The following is an 18317-nucleotide window of genomic DNA, read 5'->3' as shown; positions in this document are numbered from 1 at the left end:
ACCTCTTTCTGGGAAGCAGTGCTATCTGTAGTGGCACCACCCCTCATGTACATTTTGTTTTGGGAATCGTAAAAGTGCAGCCCAGTTCCATATTCCTTCATTCTTTTAATCTGTTTGCAGCTTTGTGTGCAGAGTAAAGAGGAGAAAGGATATGGAGAAAAACACCTTGCTCAGAGTACTTCCCTACCAGTCCTTGTCATTTTTAACGTATTACATCATGCTTAAGCCCAGAGTCACCAGCTAGGATCAACGGGTATTGTACTAGGTGTCCCTAAAGATGTGTAAAGCCTAATCATGTATCCAGTTAAAAAATTATTTGTAGATCTATTTTGTCGCAATTGAGAGATGGAGGATGAGCAAATATGGGGCTTTATGCTTCAAAGTTTTAAATATTCTGATGTAGGATCTACCTGAAGCTACCTACAATGCCCAAACTATCAAAAAGAGGGGTGGTGACAGACAGGGCAAGGATTCTTTGAAGAGCTGTGGAAGCTCTGTTTATTCACAGCTATTGAATATTTTCAAACAAAGACAGACACTCTGGGCAGTTCCATTTTGCCTAGAGATGGTACATATAGAAACCAAGGCAATTAATTTTAAAGGTGCATTTACCTATCTGGCCATGCTGTAAATTCAGTTGTTCAAGGTTTTTCCCTTTTGAAGTAAATGTTGATTTTAAATGAGAAATAAATATTTTCTCATTTTCTTTTAAAAAAAAATCTTCTTCTCAAAATGACCTGGAAAAGGTGTTCTCTGTTTCACCAGTTCATTTTGTCAGCAGCAAATGCAGACAAATGTGCAAGTGAATGGAGTCCAGATATGAATGTTGCTATGTGCTCAGCCTGTTCTCTCTGCTGACAGAGAAACATTCTGAAAACGTGGAGAGATTCCTGCAAGTTCCGGTCAGCATTTTACCAAGGGTGTTGCTAATATCTAACAGTTGGTAAAGCTCACAGTATTGTATTGGACACTTTTAATGTAAGAGATCATGAGACTGGGTAAGATACGATGCATGGAATATCCTGAGTGCATATGTTTTAGTTCAGTGGTTAGGGACTAGCACTTGTAGTCCTGTAGTCCTGTAGTCCAACATTTTTGACTCATGACCCTGCAGCTTTGTGTATGCTTGAGTCAATTGACAACTGATACCTTTCATCCAAGTGCCATGTAGTAGCAGCCTACTCGCTCCCAGATACACTGGTGAAGACTGGTCCTCTGGGGAAAGAAAAATACGTGATTTTGACAGAATAAGTTTTGAACGGTTACCAAAAAGAAAAAGAAAAAGTTTTCAGCCTGTTGTTCTGTTCACAATTCTAAGTATACACTTCAAACAGATTAGGGATTAGTTTTTCACACAGATACTTGATGTCAAGGGAACAGGTGTGTACTTTTGACAAATGGTCTCTCATTTGTTTGAAATCAGGGAACGGTTAATCTGTCAGGCCACCTTGTGTTTAATAAAATGAGGATCAGAGGTGCTTTGAAACAATATTTTCATAAGGGCATATAAAGGTTATCTCAGACTTGAAAGAAAACACTGAAAGTATTTTCTTCGAGAACAAAGTGTCATCAGGTTTGCTTCAGATGTGGGAGGGTAAGATGTTTTTGTTTAACTTAACAGTCAATAGCTTTTGCAGCCAAATTTAGAATCTTGTTCCAGGGTCAGTAAAAAGATTCTCATTAGCCTCGATGGATTTTACATAGAAACCCAGGTTGTGAGTGAGAAACATCTGGTCCATGGGCTGACTATGGTCCATGCTATCATTTCCTCTATTCAAAGTAACTTTTTTTCTGTGTTATTCTTGGATAATAGAGAGCTGTGTGCTAACACATGGTCTACCATGTGTATCTGAAAGGCTTATTTGACCCTCAACAGGGATGACGGTACCCTTTTCCACCCTTACAAGCAACTATGTAAAATGCAGTCTAATTTATTAAGAACAACAGATAATGAAATTTGACCATGCCATAGTTTAGCCACATTACTATTACGAGAGAAAATTCTCAACTGTGGGCCTGTAATTAGACCTATGATATAAAATGTATTTTCCAAACTCAGTTCCTGCATAGAGAGAACAAAACTGTGGAGCATTTAAGCATTTCATTTATGCCAAGGAATATATGAATAAAGGGATGAGCAAGTGCTGAATATTAATATTCGGTTTGACTGCAGCTGGAGTTTCCAGATATGTGGAAAAATAACATTATTTTGGAAAAGTAACATTAAAAGTAACAGTAAAAAGTAACATTACTTTTGTATTTTCTAATTTATATATTTACAGATAGGGAAAACAGGTGCCTATCTGCAGTTCCTCAGTATTTTGTCCCGAATGTTGATTAGACTGACAGAAGTGGATGTTTATGATGAAGAAGAGATCAACATTAGTAAGTTCCTGATATAAAAATATTTGCTTCTGGAGGCTGTAGAAAATTGAGAAGTAGTTGTCTGTATGTTCTATGCCATTGACCTTTGCAATTCATTTACATTGCTGAAATATTTTAAGAAAATTTTTGTCTGATCTTCAGCTGATATTAAGAATACGTTATTATTTTAGTTATCATTTAGTGTTTAGTCTTCCTTTCAGTAAGAAAACCACATACATCTGTTTTTCTTGGGAAGTGATCAACAGCATTTATATATATTAAATGATATTCAGCTATTGTTTTTGAGTTTAGAATTGGAATGAACTTCTGTGGTAAAGTATGTAAAAAGACTCAGTGCCATTCTGGCAGATTTATACCATGAGGAGCAATGTCATATTTTCTAAGTACATAAGACTACATGAGGGAGGAAAACAGTTCCTATTCTGTAACAGCTAATTTTAGCCTAAACTTCCTTTATTTACAGTGCATTACCCCCCTGTGTTTCCAGATGTATTTTTGCCACTCAAGCTCAGTAATTAAGGGCTGGATTAAATAATAAAATATGGGTGATATTTTATGGGACTTTAACTCTGCACTGTACTTCATACTGCAATTTCTAATGCTTTAAAAGGGTTTCTTTTCCTCGGTGAGATTAACATACCTTTCTTCAACTGAATTCACAAATATGGTGGTCAATGGAAAGATTCCAAATGTCTGGATGCAAGTAGATTAGCCTTACCAGACACTTGACATTGTTTTTGTCATCATCCCACTAACTGCTCCCGTAAGGTTACAAAGGTCTTTTAAATTAATAATAAAGGTTTAAAGACAGAATTGCATTGAGATATGAGATACCTCAAGGCCAGTCAGTCTCACCTCTGTGCCTGGCAAAGTCATGGAGTAGATCCTCCTGGAAGCTATGCTAAGGCACATGGAAAATAAGGAGGTTTATTTGTGACAGCAAACATGGCTCCACTATGGGCAAATAGTGCCTGACCAGTTTGGTGGCCTTCTATGACAGGGTTACAGCATTGGTGGATAAGGGACAAGCAACTGATGTCATCTGCCTGGACTTGTGCAAGGCATTTGACATGGTCCTTCACAACAGCCTTTTCTCTCTCTGGAGAGACATGAATTTGATGGGTGGACCACTTGGTGGATAAGGAATTCGCTGGATGGCCAGAGAATGGTGGTCAACGGCTCAGTGTCCAGGTGGAGACCGGTGATGAGTGGTGCTCCTCAGAGATTGGTATTGGGCCCAGCCCTGTTTAACATCTTTGTTGGCGACATGGACAGTGGGATAGAGGGCACACTCAGCAAGTTTGCCGATGACACCAAGCTGTGTAGTACTGCCAACACGATGGAGGGGAGGGATGCCATCCAGACCTTGACAGGCAGGAGAGGTGGGCCCGTGCAAACCTCATGAAATTCAACCAGGCCAAGTGCAAGGTCCTGCACATGGGTCATGGCAATCCCAGGCACAAATACAGGCTGGGCGGAGAATGGATCGAGAGCAGCCCTGAGGAGAAGGACTTGGGAGTGCTGGTGGACGAGAAGCTCAACATAAGCTGGCAGTGTGCACTTGCAGCCCAGAAAGCCAACTGCATCCTGGGCTTCATCAAGAGAAGTGAAGCCAGCAAGTCGAGGGAGGTGATTCTCCTCCTCTATTCCACCCTCATAAGACCCCACCTGGAGTACTGTGTCCAGTTCTGGAGCCCCCAACATAAGAAGGATGTGGACCAGTTGGAGAGGGTCCAGAGGAGGGCCACAAAGATGATAAGAGGGCTGGAGCACCTTTCCTATGAGAACAGGCTGAGAGAGTTGGGGCTGTTCAGCCTGGAGAAGAGGAGGCTCTGGGGTGACCTTATAGTGGCTTTCCAGTACCTCAAGGGGGCCTACAAGAAAGATGGGGAGACACTGTTCAGTAGGGCCTGTTGTGATAGGTCAAGGGATAATGGTTTTAAACGAGAAGGAGGTAGATTCAGACTGGATATAAGGAAAAAAATTTACACTGAGGATGGTAGAACACTGGAACAGGTTGCCCAGAGAGGTAGTGGATGCCCCATCCTTGGAAACATTCAAGGCCAGTTTGGAGGGGACTCTGAGCAATCTGATCTCGTTGGAGATGTCCCTGCTTTTTGCAGGGGGATCGGGCTAAATGACCAACCCTTCCAATGCAAACTGTTCTATGATTCTGTACATTTGTTCAAAGGTGCACCTTTTGATGCATAATAATATTGCTTCCTCAGAAGGATGAAAGAAACAATGGCACAAGAATAATAAACATAGCAAAGCCATCTATAGCAACATAAAGAGTTTTAAAAATTGTAATTACATGAATTCTTATTTTTCAATAATATCATAGACATAAAAGAAGAATCTGATCAGTACTACCATCAGCCTGGAGATATGTGGCCAGATTTGGAGACATTTAAGAAGATGCCTTTTGACTACACTATCCATGACCCGAAATATGAAGATGCAAGTTTAATTTGCTCAAAGCTTCAGACTATAAACAGTGAAGGTTAGAATTTGAAAAATCATACACATGTATGTATGTATGTATTTATTTTTTATGTGCAAATGGCCTTATACTTTTAAACAGAGTGAAATTATCAGAATTACACTTGTGTAAGTAATAGTGAAAAAAGATTTCAAGTTTGCTAGATGAAGCACCAGAATATGAGGGTTATAAATACGTTAAGGAATATTATATGGGTAGTGTCTCATTAAAAACAATAAGTTTGTGTATTTGAATATTTTTATGTAGTAGCATTGTCCTACTCTGTAGAGATGGAAGTCACTTATGTGGGTAAAGTTATTAATGTACTTAACAGTGTTCATAGGTTTATTTTTTAGGCTTTTGGTTTAGGTTTGGAAAGCATGAGATGCATATGTCCAGAACTAGATTCCTGCAGTACTGAGGTGAGAATTAGTCCTCTGCATTAGCCAACTGGACATATACAAGTCCATGGGACTGTGCAGGATGTATCCAAGCATGCTGAGGGACATGGCCAACATCATTGTGAGGCTACTGTCTATCATTTTTAAAAGGAAATGACAATTGGTGGATGTTCCTGATGGGTGGAAAAAGGAAAATGCTGTGCCCTTCCTCTACAGCACAGAAGGAGGATCGAAGTAATTACAGCCTAGTCAGCCTACCCTTAGTCCTCAAAACAATTATGGAACAAACTCTCCTGTAAGCCATGTCCAGACGCACGAAGGACAGGAAAGTGATTGGGAGAAATTAGAATGGATCTATCATAGGCAAATCATGACTAATAAAAGTGATTGCATTTTATGATGAAATGATTGACACTATGGCCAAAGGAGGAGCAGTGATTTTATTTTGACTTCAGCAAGGCTTTTGTCACTGTCTGCTCTGATATCCGTATACCCAAAATTGGAGAGAGATGGTTTGGATAGGTGGATTATAAAGCGAGTGGGAAATTGTCTGGACCACTGAACTCAAAATGTGGCCCAAATCTGACTGAGAGGTGGGTATGCATAGCAATACTCAGACTGGTGGTGAGGCAAATGTTGTTTAAGATTGCCGTTAACAACCTGTGTAAAGGGACAGAATGCAATGTCAGCAAGTTCATGGGTAATATCAAGTTGGGGGAGCTGTCAATATGCAAGAAGGTAGCACTGCTATTTGGAAAGACCTTGACAGGCTGGAGAAATGGATTGACAGGGATCTCATATAGTTCAACAACGGTAAATGCAAGACCTTGCACTTGGGATGCAATAATCCTTTGCAGATACTTCTTTGTAGTCCACTTTGCTGTCCATAACAATTTATAAAACATACTAAGCTCAGAATGAATTCATAGTTTGTTTTGCATGTATTTAACACTGCCATTGTTCCCAGAAGCTAATTACAGTGACAGAAACAGTTTGTCACAAGGCAACACGTTCTGGCCTTTAATATATGTTACATTTAAGTTGTTTCTTTTTTTTTAATAGATAGGTCAATGAGCAGGAGACAGGAGGATATGTATACACACCGTCAAACAACTAGGATGAGATTGTCCAAGTATGCAGCATATAACACCTACCATCACTGTGAGCAGTGTCATCAGTATATGGGTTTCAATCCCCGGTACCAGGTAAAGATTTCCAGATATTACTCTGCAGATCAGAAACAGAAGCAGACACAACCCAAGCACAGTTTTGTGTACATTCACTGTATTTGAATTGACTTAGAAGTTATACGTTTGTATTAAAAACAGCTGACTTACAGATTTTGTTATTTCTTGAGGTTTGCCTGCCTTGACCAGACTGCAGATTTGGGGATGCCAGAGGAGTGATCCTTGCCTCATTTACATGAGCTGTAGTCTGCTCTACATGTACACTACCAGTTAAAACCACTTTCGCAGTAAACTTTCGCACTAGGACTTGCTTACATTTTCACCTGAGTAACTGCAAAAGCTGCTACTTCTGATACTGGAGTAGCCCAGCGAAGGGTAGTCTGTATGTGGCATACAGACTGTTTCTACTCAGAGTAACTCTCCAATTTCCTGCCTATTAGAATGTGAGGAAAAAGGTATTAGCAATGCAAATACTGGTTTTTATGTGTTAGAAAGCCGAGAGTGGCCTGTGAGCATTGTACCATTTGCAAGATGAAGCTGAAACAATGGTTTCAAAAGGGAGAACAGTTTAATTTATGTATTTTTGAGTGTATACTCTAGCCTAGGGGGTATTGCTAAACACCTAGTGAATCATGAGGTAAAAATCTAATGCAATACAGTAAGTGATTGTTTGGTAATATTATAAAAGTGTATTAACTACATGGAGACTTTGTAGTTTGACTCTAACCACTAGAATTATCCTATTTTTTCCCATCTCCAGCTTTATGAGTCCACTCTGCATGCATTTGCCTTTTCCTATTCTATGCTGGGAGAAGAGATCCAGCTGCATTTTATCATTCCAAAGTCAAAGGAGCATCATTTTGTCTTTAGCCAACCAGGAAGACAATTGGAAAGCATGAGGCTACCACTAGTCACAGATAAGGTAGATGGATAATTTTATTTATGGTCATATATGGGAGAGAGACACTACCAATTTTAAATTTTGTTGAATTAGTATTCTTTACACTTCTGGTCCTGCTGTCAGGAGATAATGAGAATGTCCTGATACTAAGTCTGTATTTTCTCCCGGAAAGGGAGACATGAAGAAAAACCTTCAAGCCACCAATAAGCTGTTTCTTTTGCTCATTATCAAGGCTGATCCTTTTGTAGAAACACTTTTATCTGGGGCAAAAGGTCTTTGGTTATGGGTTTAAGATGTCAAAGTGAGAATGGTTTCAGCAATAAGCCTCAGAGACATAGTTTTGTTTATCATACAGTCACTGAGAGGAAGCAATTTTTTACTGTAGAGGAAGGCAGTGGATTATCCTGTGTTGTTCTGCATAAATGCTCAGTTGCTTTCATATAAAAATAAGGGTTTCAAAGAATCTTTGTCATGGCTTCAAGACTGTCTGAAGAATCACGTGTCGTGCTTGTAGGAAACACTTTGTAAGGTCATCCATCTGACAGGCTATGCAAACTGTGATGTTGGCCTTTATGGTAACTCCTAGTGTCTATGTCTAAGGTGAAGCTGTGCCTTGCTCAGGCCACACTGCTTGGAGTGAAGCAATTTGTAGAACAGCAGTAAGCAGTAGCACTTCTCTCCTGGAGAAAATAAGCTACTTCCAATAAACAATAATGAAGCAATACCATCCTCCAGTTTGGGCTTTTATGTCCAGTTCAAGTTTGAAATGGGAGAACCCAGGCAGCCACACGACAGCAGCTGTGCAATGTGAGGGCAAAACCTGCTCTTGCTCACCCAGTAAACTTCTGCTTGGCTACGTGGTCAGAACTGTACACTGCGTCCTTGTGGATTCTTGTCGTGCTTTTACCATTGACCTGCTCTGAGGCTTTGCCAAAACCATTTATTCTTCCTTTGCTTCTTTTTCTGTTCACTTGCTCCAAAATGGTGCCTGCAATCTTGCTACAAGCTTGAAAAGTGCTGTGGGATATAAACCTATATTATTAAACCATTATGAAATATTTTTCTTTCTCCACTTTAAATCCCCTTTTGTGAACTCCATTGACATCAAATGCACCATTTTGTACTCTGTCAGTTTTAAGTCTGGAGTGCTTAATTGTGAGGACTTTGGAGAGCCTCTATAAAGAGGCACACTTTCATTCTGGGTCCTTAATGACCTTAGCAGGAACCAGTCTAAAATCAGTTGCCCAGACTGGAACAGTCCTGGGTGTCTGCAGAAACAGAGCTCTCGGAAGCTCTACTGTCAAACTTGGAAGCACCTAGTGCTTGGGTGCAATGGGTGATAGCCTGTCAGAAGGGTTGTACTGCAGTTTTAGAGTAAGGTCTTTCTTACCCTCTTATGTCATATGAACATAAATCCTTTTCCAGATCTAGCCCCAAGGTCCCTGTGCACTTGGCAGGTCAATGTTGGCAGTCCTATCCAGTCCACCACACTCTCACCAGTCGAATAAGCTAAATGTTAAAGTTATCTTTTTCCCAACTCTTATAAAAGTTGCTTATTTTTTTATTAAGCTTATTTAAAATGTAGCAGTTTGTCCAGTGTCAGTAAATCTGATTTATTCTTCTGAAGGATCTGGTTCTCTTTGTGTAAACATCCTCCAGCTTAACACAGAAACTCACACTTCTTTCTATTTACAGAGTGAAGATTACATAAAAAGCCCTACTTTTACGCCCACCACTGGTCGTCATGAACACGGACTTTTCAATTTATATCATGCAATGGATGGAGCCAGTCATCTGCATGTTTTAGTTGTCAAGGAATATGAAATGGCCATATATAAGAAGTATTGGCCCAACCACATCATGCTTGTTCTTCCAAGCATTTTCAACAGTGCAGGTGTAGGTAAGTATAACAAAAAGTTCCAGCAAATGCAGACACATGACTTGGGCCCTCAGGGTGATGTTACTCAATGGTGAAATGTAGACACATATCTGATCTGGTTATCTGGATTCTCTCTGAAAACAATGTGTCACAGTTGATGCGATTCACTTATCCAAATCACCTAAAACAAGCCAGCTGAATTGCGCCCTAGAAATACTTACTCTCCTCTGTTGATTTTAAAGGGAGTTGAGGGTGTTAACTCACATGGAGTTACCTACTCTGTTTCCTCCTGGAAATAAGTTATGTAATATTTGCATAGGCAGTGATGTACTGATTCAGTACATCTCTTAGGTAGGTTCTGCTACAATAATATCTGTGAAATATTCAGCACCTTGCTTTTACTGCTGAAACAACTTATAGACTGCACTAGTGACAAACACTCAAAGTAGATTGTCAGGGAAAATGGTTCCCATGCTATTCAGTTGATGAATCAACATCTCTATATGTTTGCACTAAGAGATACTCGGGGAGCCAAATATCTATCAGGTTAAAAGAATCAGTCACTAAACCCCTAAGTCACTAACAAATCTTTACCACAGAAGTCAGGATTCATTTTTTGTGCTTCCCAGTGGGGTCCTATAGGTCCCTAAAGGACAAAGTAAGTTGCCTCTGGGGAGTGTTTGAGTGTTAAAATCTTCAGAGTGATTCATATCCTAGTCTGCAGAATATTCACTTCAAAAGGCTTCCAAGTGAAAAGCAAACAATTTCTGCCCCTACTTTTAATCTGATGGTTTATGTCCTTGGTTTCAGGTGCTGCACACTTCCTGATAAAAGAGTTGTCTTATCATAACTTGGAGCTTGAACGAAATCGGCAAGAGGAGCTGGGGATAAAACCCCAGGATATTTGGCCTTTCATTGTCATTTCAGATGACTCCTGTGTTATGTGGAATGCTGTAGAAGTTGACTGTTCAGGAGATAGGAAAAGGTAAATAGAGAAATATATGCTTTTTCAGCTGATCTCTTTTAACCTTTCACTACATATCAGTTTTGAAATTATGTTTGATATACCACAACTTTTACTCTGTACAAGCAGAGAATAATAATTGCGTAACAAGAGAAGTATTTTCCCTAGATATCTGCCTTTGCATAGCACATAGTTTAGTACGTGTTTCTCATTCCTGTCCCCTGAGGATTTAAGTGGCCTGCAGCTTCTGCTGTATATCTTGACTCCAGTTCAAACTGGCGTTACTTGGACTGCAGATTTCAGACTCTGTAAGCAGTCCCTGATACACTGGGCAAGCATAGACATTCACACGTACGTTTTTTAACAATATTTTCCTAAGGAAGCTAAAAAACATTTCTGTGCAAATTTTGCAGCTGATTTCCTCTGACTCTTTTGTCAATCCCAGTCTGTATGGCTCCTTCATTAGCTTCCCAAATCCCCAAACAAGTATTTTTGTTTTCATTACTTCAGAACATTGTTAGTACTAGATATTTTCATCTATTTACACAATGGTGCTATGCAGGATTTACAGCAAATCTTCAAAGAGAACTCAACTCAGTGAAAAAAAAAGATTTATGGACTCTAGGGGTGGGCTAGGAGAATCTTATACTTTGCACTTAAATTATGGCACAAAGTGAGCAACCCTCCCAGGGTCATTCGGAACGTTATCCACACAACTTTAAAAGTTTACGTATCTGAGTGAATATTTTGAAAGATCCAGGCTAAGTTTCAGATCGCTCATACCAGTCCCCACCACATAAGAACTAGTTAATTTTAAGTTTTGATTAGAATGAGAGACAAAAAGTTGCAGTAAAGTAAGACAACACTGAAGTTATCTATCTGATACTCGTAATTACTTTTGACTCTTAAGAATTGCTCTTCAGCTGAATGAGATTCTGAATATTTTGTATATACTGAAAAATGAACACATTTTCATAATTATTGTAGTGACTATACGTGGACTGAAAGGAATGTTTCCTTGAAGCAAATTCTGCAAAATATTGAAGCAACTCCCAATGTCACTCACTATGCCTTAATTGGGATGAGGAAATGGTCCAGTAAAACAAACACTGCTGAGATCAAGGAACCATTCTCCTGCTGCCATGTGCATGATTTCATCATGCTGAATGTCGATCTGACACAGAATGTACAGTACAATCAGAACAGGTAAGTGACTCAGCAGCATGTTTTGATAGAGGTAGTGAAACAAATAAAGGAAGTTTTGCAAAAGTTCCTGTTGATTTTGGGGGTACGTTGTTAATGGGATGCAGACAGATTTTGTTTTCTTACTGATGGTTCAGATCCTCCCCAAATTGCCAGCAGTTGGAAAAATACATTAATTTCCATGGTTCCAAGCAAGACAGTCATATCTGAGTTACAGGGTAGACACACTCAGCAGCGTGCCCTGCAGTACTGGTCTCCCAGTTGTTTAGTCCAAGTGGCCTTTTGGTAAATACTGTACTTCCCCTTCTACCCACTTATTTGTGCTCCCTTCCAAAGGAAACAGGGGTATATGGCTGAATGGTGCATAACCAAGTCTTGTTCTGACAGGGAATTGAGATAGAACTGGGCTTTTTACCCAGAGTAGCACAACACTGGAGCATACTGCATGTGTGCTCATCAGGACAATCAGAAGAAAGGAATCAATAAACTTTGTTAACATTGGTGGTTGTTTCTCACATTGACCTGTCTTAGAAATCTCACCTTTTCATTTATTGTGCCACAATATCAGATTATAATATTGTCATACACAATATTACCACAGTTACCAGAACTGTATTCACAAGGTACATGATCTCACAGAATTTCACTGATCTATGTGAAATAAACTGTGGTTTTGGCCCCATTTCTGAGAGACAAGCATTTATTACAACAAGATGAGGTAGTTATCACTAGAGGTGGGATTCACTTGGCTAAAGGTGGTCTTTAAACACCTCAGAATATGCAAGATGTCCATTTGGGGCTGACAGGTATGAGATGAAATCTACAGGTGTTTTTCTGTAAGCTAGGTGGGATACCCCAGGTAATCTAAAATGGCTCTACACACCTAGACTTAGGTAACTGAACATCAGTCACTGTACTTCTCAGAAGAACTCTCCTATCTCAGGAAGATGTCTCTTGAAGTCCAAGTTTACTTATAACTGCAGGGAAGCACTTCTGCTTTCATTATTCTACAGATAAACAGATGACCTAAATTTCTATCATCTCCACTAGCCTGACACTTTAAACCAGCATTTTAAAATTGCTCCCATGCATTTCCTAATCCAGAACTGTGCTCCCAGGCTGTCTAACTGTATTACCTTATGAAGCATCATGAAGGGCTAATGAAGAGAATGACAATAAAGCAAAATTATATGAGTACAGGCAGCAATGTTAAAATGTCAGGAACGCCAGATCACACCACCCGCTTCCTGCTTGTACCTTTAAACCATGCGTGGCTCACTGTAATTCTCTGTGTGGGTGCTGCTGAGCCTGAACAGGTATTGTATGACATTCCAAGCCTGGGCTGGCAAGGAAAAAGGTACATTTTAAAGCACAGAGACACTGGCAGTCAGGAATAGCAAATATCCATGTAAATATTACTAAGATCAAAGGCAAGATTTTAAAAACCTATGATTATATGCCATGTTTATATGCCATGTTTCTCACTGTTGTTGACTCTTGCAGTAATTGCTCAGCTCTCTTAAATCCAAGCCTGGGATGTTAATTCACTGGTTCTGCTGTTTGCACATCGTCCTGTTTGCTGTGTAATATATAAGTTCAAAATGGACAACTGAGTCTGAATTTCCCAAAGGCCAGAGTATTTGAATTTAGTCAGCTTTAGAGGTTTACCTTTTATTCTGTTCCATCTTATTTTTAAAATGGGTCAAATTTAGCTCAGGGGTGTTTGGCCTCATTCTGCTTAATTTATTCCTATATCTCAGCAGTTCTGTTTTATTAAAAAAAAGATTCTTTGTCTTCAATTAGTTTTTGTCTCTAATGTAAAATGATATTATTTCTGTAGAGGAACATTGAAACATTTACTAAATATTCGTATTCTAAGAGAAAAAAAAAGAGTAGCCAGAAACCTCTGTGTATTTGACAAATCAAATGTAAGGTCTCATCCATTTCTTTGGAAGTCAAAGGAATTAATTTCCTTGACCTTATTTGGGGTACTAACATACATAGCTATTTTCTATGTCTGTATTACTGGAGCAAAAAGCAAAGAAAATAATTTAATTCCTAGATCTTTTCCCTGGCAATTTAATACATTTCTCCTTCCACTTTCCTCTGTGTTTCTGGGCTTTTCCCTCCTTAAGTGGTTCCCTCCCTCGTTCTGATCTTCTTAAACTCATTCTAACCTAGTTTATTGTGACAAAGCTGAAGCCTCTTTCTCTGACTGATAGGCACTGGTGGAGGGTCACTATGTGTGACACTTGTCCTTTCTACGGTGCTGATCAAACACCCTGAGTGCTTGTATTTAGCTTGCTATGTTAGTGTGTGATGGGAAACATTCCTCTGAACTGCTGTGATTTTATTCTTTCCAGATTTACGTGTGATGATGTTGACTTCAACTTGCGCGTCCACAGTGCTGGCCTTCTCATCTGTCGGTTCAATCACTTCAGCGTCATGAAAAAGCAAATTGCAGTAGGAGGACAGCGATCCTTCCACATTAAGTCTAAGGTGGGAACTGAGACTTCTGTTTCATTGTTCTTAAAATTCTGTTTTCCTTTTTTGTACTCTGTGTCCTAGTTTTGTGTAATGGGGAGGGCTACAGTGGAAGCTTCTGCAAGAAGCTGCTAGAAGTTTCCCCTTTGTCCAGTGGACTCAGCTGGGTCTAGGGCAGACCTGCCACTGGCCAGGGCCAAGCCAATTGGTGACAGTGAGAAAGCCTCTGTGATAATGTATTTAAGAAGGGAAAAAAAAAAAAAAAAAAAAAAAAAAAGAGAAAAAAAGTGAAGAAGCAGAAGTAGGGGCAGAGAGGGGAAGGCATGAGCCTTCAGAGAGACTCAGACTCCAGAGAGACTGCACCCCGTGGAAAAACAACCTGTGCTGGAGCAGTTTCACAAAGGACTGTGGCCAGTGGGAGGGACCCCACGCTGGAGCAGGGGAGCAGTGTGAGGAGTTCTTCCCCCGAGGAGGAAGGAGCGGTGGAAAAGCGACATGTGATGAACTGACCATAATCCCCATTCCCTCTTCCCTGCTGTGCTGCTTGAGGGGGCGCAGGAGGCAGAAATAATGTTAAGCCTGAAAAGAGGGAGGGGTGGGGGGAAGTTGTTTTTGTTCTCTCTCATTATCCTGCTTTGCTTTTACTGATAATAAATTGAAATAGTTTTTCCCAAGTCGAGTCTGTTTTGCCCACAGTGGTAACTTGAATTGATCTCTCCCTGTCCTTATCTCAAACCTCAAGCCTTTTTGTTATGTTATGTCTCCCTATTCCCTTGGAGGGTGGGAGTGTGAGTGAAAAACTGCATAGCTTGGTCCCCAGTGGGGCTAAACTACAACACCCTGTAACCAGGAGAGCTGAGATATTTTGGTGCGTCACCAGTTGCCAGTAATGATGTATATCTGCTATGTGTTTTTTTTTATTTTTAAAATTTCTTTTTGAAATCCACAATATTCTTGGCATAAGTGCACCTTTCCTTAAAAAGTTTAAAAACCAGATAAAATGTCTCTTTACAATCCAAATAACCATTCACTCTGAGTTTTTTATCTATAGCTGTTGAATTGCTCATCTTCACATGACTTCATATGTAGGCTTACTATGGGTTCAAAGACTCCATAAATACAAATATAATTCTGTGAAACTCTGAAACTTTTTTGGTAGCAGATACTTTTGTCTGAATGATTTTGCTTCTTATATAAATCTTAGATTTGTAGGATAGAGATATGTTTTGTACAAACCAAAATTCAGATAAGTACAACTTCACTGATCAGGATTGATCTGTACCAGAAATATTTTTTCCTCATAGGTATCTGACACTCCAGTTTCAGTCTCCCCTGCTCAGTACATTTGTGCTCCTGACAGCAAGCATACCTTCTTGGCAGCACCTGCTCAGTTGCTCCTTGAAAAATACCTCCAGTATCACAGCCATCGCTTCTTCCCTCTCTCACTGAAGAATTATAGCCATCCAGTGCTATCTGTGGACTGTTACCTTAACTTAGGACCACAGGTACTGAACAAAATAATCTTCAAGCAGCTCTAGAAATGCATAGGCTATGTTTTGGATGAGTCCATTGATGCATTCCTTAATGACAGTTACACAGCCTTTGGAGAATTCTATTAGATCCCTATAATGTTAAAATCAAATTCTTAATCCCATAGAGATATTATTAAAGGCTTCAAATAAAGTACATGGAGAATAATACCAGAGTTGTCCTAAATGCTAATATAGTCTGTGAGTTATATTAGATTCTGAATTAACACAGAACACATTTTTCTTTAAGAAGTGTTTTCAGTCTGCTATAATTTGGCCCTTCCTACAGCAAATTTCTTTCACAAGTGTTTTACAAATACTTGCTAGCCCTTAGAAAGCACTTCAAAATACAAATATTTTAGTTCACTTTTGACTGATAAGCTGAGGCAGAGAAGCAAATACCAAAAACCGTTCGGAATGGGAGAAGCTGACATTAGATCTCAGGAGCTGTTCACTCTCTCTGATGAGTCTGGATTTAAAGCCAAGGTCATACTGAAACTCAGATGTAAATTGGATAGAAGTGTGATACTAAGGTGGTGATGTTCAAGAGAGAGAAACTGGTTTTACCTTTTCACCTGAGGTGAAAAAGGACTAAATGAAATTCAGTCTTGCTGGATTTACTAAACTTTACCAAAATAGCTGTGTAATGACCTTCCCATATATGCTGCTCCCAGAACATTTCGAACTGTATCTTTTGGTTTCCTTTCTGGCTGAGCTCTTACAGGTCTATGTTCCCACCATGTTTGGAAAAACAAACTCTGTGGAAGGGCATTGTACTGTTATTGTCTTTGTCCATCGCATCCTTTCAGCTCTAACCCATTCAGCACATGAAATTAGTTCAATTTGGTTCTGGAATTGTTACCTGAGCTGGAATATGATACAATAGGATTGAAGGAATATGGATAAATATAGTCAGCCTGGGCCAGAGTCTCAGTTGCTGTGGGTCAACCTTCCTTCACCAAATCATGCTGATTTATGCCAGATGAGGGACTGCCCCAACTAAGTAGTACAAAGGCACTTTTGAAACAAAGCCTTGTGTGGAAGATTCCTTAATTTTAATTTATAAATCCTGAAAGAGTGCTGTAAATATTCCCGGTTCCTAGTGGATTTGGGGAGAAGCCATAAAACAAAAGTAGACAAGAGAAAAGCTTGCACATTTATGTATCTGTACAATTCTACTGACTTGAGTAATCCTATCACAATGTTAACCGAATTAGGCGTTTCTAAAGGGTTCTTTTCATGTCCAACTGCACAGTTCCTATATTGATGTGTCTAGATAAACTGTGCTGTTCACAGTGTTGTGGTTGTGGGGAGCTATTGTTACTGCAGCTTTCAAACCCTATAATCTCTAAAACTCATGATAATAGTAGTAATGAATAGGAACCACTAATACATTGTTATGAATAGTGCTTTAATGTAAGTTTTTAACAAGTAGAGGGATGTTTAGGAAGGAACTATAAAGATCACAATATTTGAAGTTGGAAAGCAAGTCTGAATTTGAACCAAGTGCAAATATTGAAAGCTTGATATCAAGCCTTAGCTTTATACAGAAGCTTGAAAAATGTGATTTTTTTTTCCTCTCCAAAAATTTTCCTCTCCAAATCAGATTGCAGTTTGCTACGTGAGTTCTCGGCCTCACTCGCTGAATATCAGTTCCTCTGGTTTGACATTCAGTGGTCTCCTGCTATACCTCTGTGACTCCTTTGTTGTAGCTAGCTTTTTGAAGAAGTTTCATTTTCTTAAAGGTAAGCTGCAATAATTTTATTACAGAGAATTATATGACCTGGTCTCTGGCAACTTGGGGAAAAAATGTATTTTGTGTGAAAATATACATGCATCTATATGTATGTGCATGTGTTCATATTTGTCTTTATACATCCCATGCATCTTTGATCCTTGATCATGCTGGCTCTGTACTGTAGTAAACTGGAATATAACAGTGCTGTAAGTTCTGCGGATTTGTAAGTGGGGAGGAATGACAGATCTATTTCATTATGCCTAGTGTGGATGCATAACTCCTTTATGTCTGAAAATCGAGTATTTAAGATGTATGTATTAAACATTTACCTATTGTGTTGTTGCAGGTTTTCTAATTTTTGATAGAAAATAGGTGATGGACAAGCCTCCATCAAAATCTGTTTACAATCCTTGGAAATAGAAGCTGGCTCATTTAATTTATTCCTAATAACCAGTTTCTCCACGTAGTCCTTATAATGATGGACAGCAGTGCAGACAAATAACTTCCATTTGTATTGCAGGCAGTCACATTGCAAACTTCTTTGAGATTGTTCTGCTCCTATCTCAGGCATTTAGCGCTCTGGGGATTTGTTCCACTCACAGCTACAACTGTCACTGGAGGGAGAACACTGTGGCAAATGCCTTCCTGAAACAGGCAGAGTTGTTAGGAACTGCTGTGCTTTTTGTTGCAGTTAACACAGTTCCATGTAGGTTTGTGTAGCAAAGTGCAGACTGGGGTGTACAGGGCTTTTACCTGCACACCCCACTGAAGCCACGAGTGCCGGTGTCTGTGCTCGTTCTGGAGCACTGTCCATGTTTTAACCAGCCTGTAGTTTCTCTAACAAGGTGATCAGAGTAACTGCAAATGAAAGCAGTGTGTTTGTACTGCATTTTTTGAGTACCCAGAGGCTATCAATCCATTTCATTTTGGATAAACCAGACAATATTTGTAGCATGTAGCACCAAGTGTATTTGATTTGAGATTTCTCCATCTCCCTTGGCAGGAAACTTGATTTTCTAACCCGCCACATTAAACACCCACCCAGCATTAAACACCACACAACTGTCTGTCTTGGTTTTTTTTATTACATTTCCAGTTTCGTTTTTTTTTTTTTTTTGTCTTGGGCATTTCCACTTACTTCATCATCTCTCATTCAGATTACTG

The 18317-nt window shown here is 39.5% G+C and overlaps 1 protein-coding gene across 3 annotated transcripts in view; it reads left to right on the top strand.

The window, feature by feature from the left end:
- Positions 1–18317, top strand: part of GREB1 (growth regulating estrogen receptor binding 1) — a 59560-nt gene that overhangs the window by 38817 nt on the left and 2426 nt on the right. For all 3 annotated transcript variants that reach the window (XM_086743927.1, XM_010128263.2, XM_086743925.1), the window contains exons 22-31: positions 2283–2385; positions 4730–4888; positions 6331–6473; positions 7216–7377; positions 9052–9256; positions 10046–10220; positions 11187–11405; positions 13766–13901; positions 15191–15391; positions 17022–17160. In XM_086743927.1, the coding sequence (XP_086600053.1) occupies positions 2283–2385; positions 4730–4888; positions 6331–6473; positions 7216–7377; positions 9052–9256; positions 10046–10220; positions 11187–11405; positions 13766–13901; positions 15191–15391; positions 17022–17160 (1642 nt within the window). The remainder of the gene's footprint in view (positions 1–2282; positions 2386–4729; positions 4889–6330; positions 6474–7215; positions 7378–9051; positions 9257–10045; positions 10221–11186; positions 11406–13765; positions 13902–15190; positions 15392–17021; positions 17161–18317) is intronic.

This window comes from Chlamydotis macqueenii, chromosome 3 (genome assembly GCF_036417535.1).
Source record: "Chlamydotis macqueenii isolate bChlMac1 chromosome 3, bChlMac1.mat, whole genome shotgun sequence".
Classification (NCBI taxonomy): Eukaryota; Metazoa; Chordata; class Aves; order Otidiformes; family Otididae; genus Chlamydotis; species Chlamydotis macqueenii.
This window is presented reverse-complemented; position numbering and strand designations above follow the sequence as displayed.